General features: G+C 36.1%; 1 protein-coding gene across 1 annotated transcript in view; it reads right to left on the reverse strand.

Moving 5' to 3' along the window:
- Positions 1 to 3,805: 3,805 nt before the first annotated feature.
- The window catches only part of CSMD3 (CUB and Sushi multiple domains 3), a gene marked incomplete at its 5' end in the record, with an annotated part of 706,489 nt that continues 698,063 nt past the window's right edge, over positions 3,806 to 12,231 (reverse strand). The window contains one exon of the mRNA XM_081953230.1: positions 3,806 to 7,252. Coding sequence (XP_081809356.1) covers positions 7,093 to 7,252 — 160 coding nt within the window. The 3' untranslated portion in view covers positions 3,806 to 7,092. The remainder of the gene's footprint in view (positions 7,253 to 12,231) is intronic.

Below are 12,231 nucleotides of genomic sequence, written 5' to 3' on the forward strand. Positions count from 1 at the left end.
AATCATTGCACCTCCCAGAACTAACTAACAATGAGTATTGAGATACCACTCTGTATGTGTATGTGTGTGTTGTCTTTTAATGACCATGTAATCCCTTGAACTGGGGTGGGGTTGGGGCAATGAACGGAGCTGAATATTTACTGGCTGGATGCTCTTCCTGTCACCAATGTGGGCTTCGCAGCAGATATATTCTCATTATGCCAAGAGAACAATATCTGCCTCTACCTCCTTCTGCATAATATGTCCTATTACGTCCTACTGTAGACTTGTGCATATTATGTCAATAAAATGCTTGCTGTGCACATTATCCTTGGACCACCATACATTAAACCTTTCTCTTTTAAGCTAACTCAACTACATAAGGGGGAAAAATGGTTAACTGAAACATAGACAAAAAACCCCATTATTTATGCTTTCCTTTTTCCTTTATGGAACACACTCTTTGGATAAAACAGGTCCTCCAGTTGCAGATCTTCCATTATGCAGGATTGTTCCATACATCCATTTTTTGTTTATTGATCATGTTTCTTCCACTTGAAAGAGTCTGCAAAGATCACTGGTTGATGCCATCAGGTTCAGATAAAATTCTCTCGTACGGTTTCATCAGCATTATTCTTTGCCAGTGTTATTCTGGCCATTCTCCAGCATTACTCTGATGTGCATTGGTGTCAGGTGCATAAAATTTGATCGCAAACATGCACATTCTTTGGGAAATGTTTTTTTTTTATTACAATTGTATTTGTGAATGGTCACTAACTGATGTAGTCATGAAAAGAGATGTGGGTGTAAAGCAAATAATAAATCTTAACACGGTTTGCAGGGGTAAAATGTTATTTGTGGAAATCTGCAAAATTGGCCCTATTATGCAAAGAAGGGGGGAAAGTAGAGGCTAAAAGCTGCATCAGGAATGTATTGCATTTTTTTTGCAGGGGGGGGGGTAATTCTTCCTTTCTTGTGTGTTCATCAGAGAAGCAGAAAATGAGATGCATTCTTACAGAGTTTCAGCATTCTTAATGCTACCCACTGCCAAAGCAGAAATTAATATGAGAATAAGAAAAAAAAGGTGTAAAGCCACTTTTCTATTGTTGTTGTTCCTTATTATTTAAGCTGTTCAGCTCTTACAAATATTTGTGAGGCTTGTTCTACACTTTAGCAAATGATTTTAACAAGAGTAGAAATTGCTTTTCTACATGACTACTTAAAATATTTTAGAGTGCTAGATTTATGTTAAGAGGCAGCTTTTGCAGACTTGTTTTGTCATTTATTTTCTTTCAAGCTTATGAACAGGTTTGTTTTTAGAAAATCATCCAATTGGGTATCTTACTCTTACAAAGACAAAAAATATAGGTAGATACTAAATCAAGGTATTCAGAGACAATCTGAAAATCACAATGTTTTTGGTTGAATTGTTTTTAGATACTCTTGCAGTGTAGAGGACCATATAAGACGATGAGTTATTGGTTGTCCTCGAACAAAAAGGAAAAGGAAATCTAAATGCTGATACTGTTTAAGACACATTACAAAGCAGTTCTAAACCTATCTGCAATTCAACACCGAATGATGCATTGCTATTCATACTTTTCAGGCTTCTGTGATGGTGATTTCAGCACAACCACCCAAAAAATGAATCCATTTGTTTATAAACATGTACATCAAACACATAGCAAATGCATGTCTTGCTGAAAAAAAAGTGATATACAACATTGCCTTGCATTTGAGACAATATTCAGAATTGGCTATACAGTATTGAGAACAGGACCATTGAAATATTTTGATTAAAATCCTCGCATTGAAAAGGGGATATAATTTATGATAATCAGAAATGAAAAATAAACCTGCAATTGGAAAATCACAAATTGGACAGGAAGAATCACCTAAAAATAGCAAGATACCAAATTAAATACCAAAAGCAAATGTCTGGACAACTTCACAGAGCAGTTTCTTCTTTCCCCTCTTTTGCGTTCCCTATATCTCATTACCAAAATATTCTCTAGAGCATTTGAAGGGCCATTTTATACATTAGTTCTATCTCAAAAACATGCAGCCAGATAGGAAGTAATTGAATTTCGGGAACTTTCTTTGAGCAATGCATTCATTCCTTTGGGTACTTTTCCTTCTTTAATGTAATATGGGAACATTCGAAACATTTTAATTTTATATAGAAAATTAGAAATGTTGAGGGAGGCCGAAAATGAACAATCAGCAGTGTTTACCCTATTTTTATCATTCTGAATCACCTGAATTTTGAACATAGCTGGCATACAAATAAACTCAAATATAATTTGATGAAAACATAAGCAATGAATTGCTGTCATGACCCACCTCATTCATCACAGGGGCCAACTAAGATTACAAGGAAACACAGAAGTCAGCAGATGGCCTATAGAGGCAGTGACACAGCCATCAAGGGTAACATTGATTTACTTGGCTTCCATGCATTGGTCCAACCCTTTATTGAAGTTGGCCATGCTAGTAGACACTTCAAGGAAACATGTTAAAGAGCATCTAAGGGCATACCAGTCAATGGAGATAAAGCAAATCTCTCAGAGATATTTGAGCTAACAAATAACAAAGAGGTGTTAAATTGTATAAAAGAGAACACATCACTAGAAGTTAAAAATCATAAGACTACATCTGTGCAAATTTATTGGAGAAAGCAATGATGCTAGGAATGGTTAGTGCACCAAGAAGAAGGAACAAACAAAGAACATGCTGGTTTGATAACCTCAAATCTGATACAAAGTTGAACGAACAACAATTGAAAGAAGCTGTGCTTGACAGGGTAGCATGGAGAGCACTTGCCTGTAAAGTTGCCAAAAGTCCGACAGAACTAAATGAATAAAACATCAAATAGGTAAATATATGGAGTTCTAAGTATAATAAAAAGGAAGATGGCAATGAGTGATAGAGTTCTGTTTCTCCATTATCCAAAACAGTGGTAGTCAACCTGGTCCCTACCGCCTACTAGTGGGTGTTCCAGCTTTCATGGTCGGCAGTAGGGGTTTGCTGTAACTCTGCTTTATAAATTTTATAAAGTAAAGTTACTTCCCTACTTTATAAATCACCATTACTGTGGAACCGGTGGGTGGTTAGAACATTTTACTACTAACAGAGACACAAAAGTGGGTGGTAGATATAAAAAGGTTGACTACCCCTGATCCAAAACATAGAAGGCTAAGCCAAACCATAATGATATATGAGCAGCAATTAGGAATACAAAACCATTCCTTACTAACCATATTGTATTATACCCAGTACATTCAATAGATGTTCCTTTTTGTACTAAATGCATATATATGTTAGATAGGAATTTTACACACACATACACACACACACACACACACACTTTTAATCAGAACAAACTAGTCAGTATAAATAATAATTTATCCAAATAACAATATTTTTTTAAAATATTTATCATCTTATCAGTTTATCATTTTGGTAAATGGAAATTTTTACAGACTGACAAATCACAATTTCCAATTCCTCTTTCCTATCACTGGCAAAATTGGCTGGGTTGCTAGGATCTGTAATGTCATCAACAAAAGATATGTCAAAAGTTATGGTTAAACATCTATAATGCCCAGTTCGGATGAAAGCAGAAAAGTTTCCTATGCTTCCGTGTATGAAATTATCCCTCAATTATCTCCTGTAGCATTTTTGTTCTTTTTTTTTTTTTTTGCAATCCTATAATCCCATAATTTGGGGTGCAATGGAACTGAGCGTTTACTGGCCAGATGCCCTTCCTGACATCTATGCAGAGTTTGCAGCAGATGTTTTCTCTTTGTTCCCTGATAGAAAAATATCTGTTGCTGCCTAGGATTGAACTCTCAACCTTCCTAATGGGAGGCAAGTTTTTTCATCACTAGGCCAATACTATAACGCTCTATTATCTTCCATAGCATTAAAAAATGAAATTCTTATTATGTTCCATGGCATAAAAGATGAAATTTTAGATATGTAGTATTTAACTATCATGAAAGGGTGTAATAATATGGAGCATAGATCTAATTTTACCGTTCCTGAATACAGCTTTATTCTACTACATGCATTTTGCTAAGCTTGAGAAACAATTTATTGATCTCAATCAATTCAATAAACATCTTTACTTAGAGCTAGGGGTGAACATATTGTAATTCACAGCATTATTTAGAAATCTGCAAATAATTTATACTGGATGAAAATGTATTGCCATTTTATTAATTGCTTCTTTATATTTAATGGTATAATCTATAATCAGTGTTTACTAACTGGAATATTTTCTATTTTAATTCAAAATCTTTACAGTATTTTTATACTTAGCAAGCAACCCAAACACACATATACAAAAAATACACAAACAAAACACACAATAGCAAGGAAATGCCATATTCTCCAAAAACCTGTAGTGCTTGGCTAATGAATTTGACTTCATTCCAAGTTCCACAGCTGTTATGATTCTAAATCTTGTACAAAACACGCTTTGCATTACAAAAGCAATTATCCATTTTTATTTGTTTACATTGCACTGAAAATTTACATCATACTTTTACAAATCCCCTTTTTTCATAAAAATAGACTTCTTTACAAAAGTGTATGCATTAATATAAGAGGAGTAGCCAGTTGCAGAAGAAACGAGATTTTAAACAAGGTCTCAAATATTAACCTTAACAGTAATGAATGAATCATCATTATTGCAATCATTTGAATAAATCAGAATAAATAACAAATCGATGGCATAAAATATAAAAATGGCGTTCTTTTAGTAGAAGACAGTATCTGGAAAGATGAGTGTGATTTTCAAAAGAAAACACTGAAAAATGGTTTATAATAAATTCATCAAATCCAAGCAGCAGTTCTTGGTTTAATACAGATTGGAGGATGGAAATGGGAAACTTGTGATCCTTTGGGGGCAATAGGCACTCTCTTATTACATTAATAAAAATTATTTTTTTATTCCCATAGAGATGTTTGTATCTGAGAAAAGAATATTTCCAGATAATCCACACCAGCTAATGTACAGCATTGATGAGTTCAAAATCATTTCATGCTATCAAAGGAAGACAATAAACTATGATGGGGACATTACTCAAACCATATTTTGATAATTCAGTTATAAAACTCCAGTCTGAATTAAAATTGTATTATTTTATATGAGAATGAAACCGATCAATGGAATCTCAAACTTGACAGAAGAAAGTATGATTTGGAGAAATGAGCGCATTCATTTCTGTACCGTAATTGATATTGTATACTGCCATAGAACAAGTATAATTTAAGGTTTTTAACTCCACAATATAAATTATAAGGTACATTTGAAAACAAACTTCCCAAATTAATATGAAGCAGAATTTGTTGAACCTTAAAACAGTAGGAAAATAACCTCCTGATTGGAATTAAACAGACCCATTCAATTGTAATTGATTGTACTTTGGCTTAATAAGCTTGTGAACTGGATTATAGAGCCTTCATTTAAAATATTTGTGTTGGCAGCACCCTTTGTACCTATAGTAATATGTGGCATTGCTTTGGCACAACATTCAGTGCACTTACTGAAACCCATTATTTCTTGGCACAGCATATAATAATGACACAAACATTGTGCCAAAATTACCTTCTTCCATACAGAATGTATATTATAAAATTGACAAAAAAGTGCACATTTGCGTGTAAATCATAGGCTACATTTAAGAATCAGGTAAACTCATGACAGATTCCTTATCATGCAAAATGATAGAAGTTGGTAATGATTTTTGTCAAGACCTGGATTGCAGATGTAAGGAAATTAAAGAGGAAATTAATTTCATTTAATTAGGGTAAATGCACTCCTGAAATCATGTACTTCTCAATAAAAAAAGGAGAGTGCAATGCTAAGAGATTAACCCCTCATCCAGAAATCTGAGTACAGTGTAATCTGATGCATGGAAACTGTGGGTTTTCTTCTGTGGGACTAAACATTTCACAGGCATATTCCATAAGTATATATCATGTTGTTCCTTGTCTTAGAACAGGGAAGCCCTGGAAATTTTGAGAAATACATCAAAAGCATTGATGAGCTGAAACCTACATTTTTGTGACTGCAGTTGATGGCACCATGATGATCATGTCTGTCTCCAGCATTTAATGCAGTGTAGAAATAAAATTGATGAACTGGATGACAGAGTGAGATGGGAAATGTACCATTTAGTCACCTTCATTGTCTAGAACTGTGATGCTACTTTAATATGCCAGTTGTTCACTTGGAGAAAATTGAATTACTGGGAAAAGGAGTGGCATTGTGAAATCCATATATATATATATACTTTTGCAATAGATCTCAGCAACCAAAGTAATAGCAGTTGTAGCATTTCTCAAATCTTATTCTATTGCTGACAAATTGATCACTATTGGGGACAGATAACATGAAGAAAAAGAAAAGATGCTTGCGTGACAAGAACAACAGAGCAGGGAATGAAGCTCGTCGGTTAAAAGAATCTTTGACCAGACACTTAATTATCCCATTGTGGCTCAGAAATAATGGGTTGTGCTTGCAAGCTTAAGCACGTTAATGATCATGGCCTAATCTCAGAAATTCATAGTTAGTGAAGAGAGAGGAGAGGAAAATGTTATTAAAGACCAGATATGATGGAATGCTTTTGCCTGTGACTATTAAAGAGAAGCCACAGGCTCTTGCTGTCTCCTGTAAATATAACTCTTAATTCCTATCACAGAATAATTTGTTCTTTGAAATCCAGTCCCTCTAGCAGTGTATAAAGCACAAACGTACTGATAGTGGATGCTCCTCCAATATATGCAAATATGTTATTATTTTATTTTATTTTTTTTAGAATAATCTTTTTTAAAAAAGCAAATAAACTGTGAATAAGCACTCATGGAGTGCAGCAGACGTTCTGTAAAATACTCCACAGTAACTATGAAGTCAATATATATTTATGAAAAAAAAAGAAACCCACTCTAGTCTCTGTCTCATCCTCAGGAGAAGGTGATCCAGGAAATCCTGAAAAATGTGCTTTTCTTTTCTTTTCTTTTTTTTTCTTTTAAAAACCAGTGAACGATAGGTCCACTACAACCACATTTCCATCTTCCAACCAATGCAGTCAAGTCATCGCAATGTTATACCATTGTGCAAACTGTGTTCAGGTTTGGATCAAATCGCACAGCCTTCCCTTCGACAGACTTTGTGTTGGTGTCATACATGGGGTTTTCAAAAGCAGCTTGTCCATTGTTATTTTCATGTACAGAGCAGCCAGTATACTGTGTTTTCGGTGCAGTTCTGTGGCGAATGGCAGAAGAACAGAATATTAAGTCAAATTATCATCACAGTCGTCAATCAGCATTTAAGAACAGAACATTACTTGTAGTAAAAATTTCTGTAGTAATTATTTGTAAAAATTACACAGTGGAATACCTTATGCCACCAGGCTTGAAATTTTGGGCTTGGATAACCTAGAACTATGCTGATTAAAGTCTGACCTAAGAGTAGCACACAAATTGTCTGCTACTACGTCCTACCTGTCAATGACTACTTCAGCTTCAACCTCAATAATACTTGGGCAAACAACAGTTACAAACGCAAGGTAAACCGCACCAAACTTGATTGCAGAAAATACGACTTCAGCAACACAGGGTTCAATGCCTGGAATGCATTACCTGACTCTGTTGTTACATCCTAAAACCCCCATAACTTTAACCTTAAAATGTCTAGCATGGACCTCACCCCATTCCTAAGAGGTCTGTAAGGGGCATGCAAAGTCCACCACTGTGCCTACAGTCTCTGTCCTATTGTCCCCATTTATTCGTACCCATTTCCTGTGTTCATGTCCATGTTTATACTTATACCTATTTTCTGGTACATGTTTGACAAATTAAATAAATAAAATAAATAAAATAAAACAAATTGTTCTGTGAAAAGTCTCAATCATCCAGTTCATGGTTGTCCCAAAGGAGCTTTTTTCAAAAGGCAATTGGGATTTCTCTTGGGTTTTTTTTTTCTCATTGAAATCATTTTGCTTCTCATCCAAGAAGCTTCTTCAGAACTTGGATGAGAAATGAAATGTTTTCAAAGGGGGGGAAAACAATAAGAAAGTCCAGTTGCGTCTTTTGGAAAAGCACCTTTGGGATGATAGCAGTAAAAGGATTTTATAATTTTGCTTCCAAGGAAATGCATTTCGAGAAAAGATGCTTCTTTAGGAGCCTCTAACCATGACTGGAAGGTTACATTTCAGGATGACAGAAACAAATTAGATCACCTTTCAGTCACCCTGACCTATAATGCTCTTTTTTTTTTCCAGTTTTAATGTGGCATTTTTCCTTTCAGCTAACACAATCCTTGCAAATCAGGCTATTGAGGTAAATTTAGAGATGTGCCTTGCTCCTTTTTGGGCACTTGAGGCTGTTGCTGTTGTGGCCTCCCAGCAGAGTTGGCAGCAGAATTGGACAGTGAGGTGGTTGGGGAGGAGCATAGGCCAGTCCTGGAGGCTGGGGAAGGCTCAGACAAGCGCTTTGCATTGGGGCCCTGACACCCTCTGGAAGTGTTCAGGTGCCTATGGAGCTAGACAGTGAGGCAGAGGAACAGCTAGAGCCTGTTCCCAGTGTGTGCATGCGCAGAGCTGCCAGAAGAAAAGAACAACTCAGAAATCAGGCAGATTTGGAAATAAAGTCACAGGTGGAAAGTGATTGGCCCCTCCATAGGAAATAAAAGAGGAGCGAAAGGGGCTTTTGCAGGAAGCAATTTGTTCATTTCGTCATTAGATTTGTTTCAGGAGTGTGAAGATCTGTCCGTGAATGTCAGAGACTCTGTGCCAGTCTTTCTTTCAACAGCACCTCATTTGGAAAATATTTACATGGCAGCTTTCCAAGATTGATAAAGTCTCTAGTCATAAATATTCCTCTGAAAGACTGTTTCCCAGGCCTCACTGAATGTGAAAAGAGGAATTAACATTCGTTTAATAAAAGGGGTTTTGTTGGGACCAGGACTCTGCCTTGTGCTTTTGGGGGAAGCCTAGGTCAGAACTGTGGCAAACATAGCCTCTGCGATCAATGGTTTTTGCAGCCAACCATTTTTGATAGCAGAATTGGGGCTTATTCACTGTGCCAGACAATCAACTCTCTGAGTTTTCCTAACAACTTCATCGGACCTAGCAGCAGATCCCCAAACTACAGGGCTTGGGGAAATGTTAAAAGGTGTGTATTTGTGCATGCATAAAGAAGAGACCACTTAGTCACTACTACAGATATAGGTAAGCCTATCCATCAGCCCTAGCAGAAAATACCCAGGAAAGTCTGATTCATAGGGTTGGAAAGATGTACTTTTTGATAAGTGCCCATCAGGTGGACATGTGTCAAAAGTACATACCCATATAGGGATTGTTGTCACAGGAGAACATCTTCTGCCTACCATAGATCATTGTCTTGCTTCCCTCCACTTAACCTACCAAGAGAAGTGTTGTGAAGAGAATGTTTTGCTGTCTTTTGCATCTCTTACCATGGGTGGCAAGAAAATGGGAAGAGCAAAGTAGGGGATAATGGCTCTTTTAGTGCCAATTCTGTATTCCTACAATTGCTCTGTGGGCTTGGAGAATTGATTGCAGATGATCTGGCACCTAAAGAGGCATTTTTCTACCCTGCTTCTCTCCTCACCCCACTCCTTTTGCAGAGAGAATCTCTCATCTGCCACAGAGCAGAATGGAGATGAAAATGGAGACAGCCAATTTTTATGCTAGTGTACTATCTTGATAGCTTTCACAAAGGAGAACAACACTAGAGAACATGGCGCAGAAGAGACTAAACATAGACTTAAATCAATTCATGAATTAAATTATTTAACGTTGCACAGAATGTTAATGATGTATATAAATTAGGAATCTTTCTTTTTGGATGGAAAGGATTGTCTCTCTCAAAAATCCTGCATCCAGATAATAAAAGATTTTATGGATAAGAATCAACAGCAACAATCCAATTCTGATATACCAGAAACCAATTAATAAGGCAGTGTTTGCTGAAAATTGTGCTTACGTCCTGCCCAAGCCTAGAAAGATGTAATAGTTATGTGCAGGCATCAGTAGTAAAGTACTTCTCTGCGCTTGCCCATATGGTACATCTCAATAAACCTTCCCAGACTCGGAGATACGTTTCTACTTGATCCCTGATCTGATATGACTAAGCTGAAGGAAGTCAGACATGGCTAAAGTAAAGCTTTAGGAGATTCTCTTTTATATTCTTTGTAAGCTACCACATGCAGACTGGATGACTGTACAGAATGTGTAGTAACAATCCTGCTACTGCCTAGCACAGTCATATGGCTTAGAGGAAGATTCTTAGAAAATTCTACTATTTTTTTCTATTTTTTCTGCTCTACTATTTTTGCTGATTCTTAGAAAATTCATTGGTCAAAACCATACCTGAGATTCAGGAGATTTTTATTATTATTTATTAATCAAATTTGTATTGCTGTCCATCTCATGGAAAGTGAATCTGGGCAGCGTACAACAATACAACAAAGATTGTTCCAGTTCTCTAAAGCCTTAAATCATGGCATTTGATGATGTTAGAAAGAGCTTGCTAGATAATTGTGGGGTGTTAGAAATGTATAGATCTCAGATGAAAAGCACAGAATAACTTTGGATTTTATTCATTTTGTTGCATTGTGAAAAGAAAATTATAGCAATAGCTCTTAGAAATAGCACTTAAGACTTTTACAGCACTCTCTGAGGGCGTTACAATGTCAGCATATTGAACCCCAAATATCTAGGTCCTCATTTAACAACCTTGGAAGGATGGAGAGTCAACATTGAGCTAGTTGGGATCAAACTCCTGGCAGTGGGCAAAGTTAGCCTGCAGTATTGCATTCTAACCACTAAGTCACCATGGCTTCATTATTTTATATTCTAAAGTAGATGTGCACATTTTCATGGGAAAACTTATATTTATAAACATTAGTCTATCTCATTATTCATATTTGATAGGACTAAAATGTTCAGAAAAAACCAAGATTTTATATGAACTGGAAGCAGATCGCTCAAAGGATCATGACATTGGTTTAGGCATTTTATGCAAAACTATCTCCCAGGTGAGAACAGTAGGATAAATCTTGGACAAAAGTCTGTAATGACAGCATAAACTGATAGGAGCTGAATTGCCAATGATGGCTATGCAACAGCTGTCTGTAATAAAACTGTTCATGGAACTTATGGCTGATGTAAGATAAATGATACAAGGAATACAATTCACAATACTGTACATGTCAAAAAGGAAATATAGGCAATATGTGAAGTACACAGGAAAGCCATTATTACTGCAGTGTTGCAAGGCATTTGAATATGTTGCTTCTCTCTAAAGGGCAGTAGTTTACAAGAGTTCCAAAAACTGAAAGTAAAGGTATGATGTGAAACAATGACCTTATCTATGAAGCATCTCTGATAGTTGTGAAAGGAAGTTAATGTAGATGGGATACTTTTCATAAGTTACTTTAATTTATTATGAAGACTGTAATAAGATGCACAAATGGTATATAGTTCAGCTGCGTGATAATAGTACAGACTGGTCAACACCATTTAGATGTTCTTTTTCCTTTTCAAATGTGTTCCCATTAATGGGGAAAAAGACACTAAACTTTTAGAGTGGGCTTTTGTTGTCAAGCAGAGTGTTTTCTAGTTGGCTGCTGCAAACCATGTTTTTAAACAATTAAATAAAACGTAAAACTTAACAGTCAAAGCAGAGTAAGTATGTTGGGAAACATTATTTAGAGAACACGCTGATTCAGAAAGGGAAAACAATATTTCTAGTTCCCAACCAACCATGGCATCATGACAAATACCAGTGCTAAAGCATTGTAGAGATCTGAGAAGACATTGGCTTCCATTGCCAATCAAAGATATGGCCTCAGTTGGCATTGTAAAGATACACAAAATTCCTTGTTCTGCTTCTGTGTTCTGTAGAGCAGATTTATTTCAGAACCATTTTATACTGAGCTCTTTGGGAAAAGAAACAATCAGAACTGAAGGCACAACTATGGAGAAGAGCAATGGCAGTTCAGGGGTCATACTGAAGAGAAAAGTGGTGATGCTGATGTCTACAGCTAAACCAACTATTAGCATCCTTCTGCATTCACAGAGGAATTCAATCAAGATCAAGTGAAGTACTAATACCACTCTGCAAAGCCTTAGTAAGACCATACTAAAATACTGCATCCAGCTTTGGTCACCACACTATTAAAAATATGTTAAACTCTAGGAAGTGTGCAGAAAAGAGCAA

Source organism: Natrix helvetica (genome assembly GCF_964273705.1).
Source record: "Natrix helvetica genome assembly, chromosome: 4".
In the NCBI taxonomy this organism is placed as follows: domain Eukaryota; kingdom Metazoa; phylum Chordata; class Lepidosauria; order Squamata; family Natricidae; genus Natrix; species Natrix helvetica.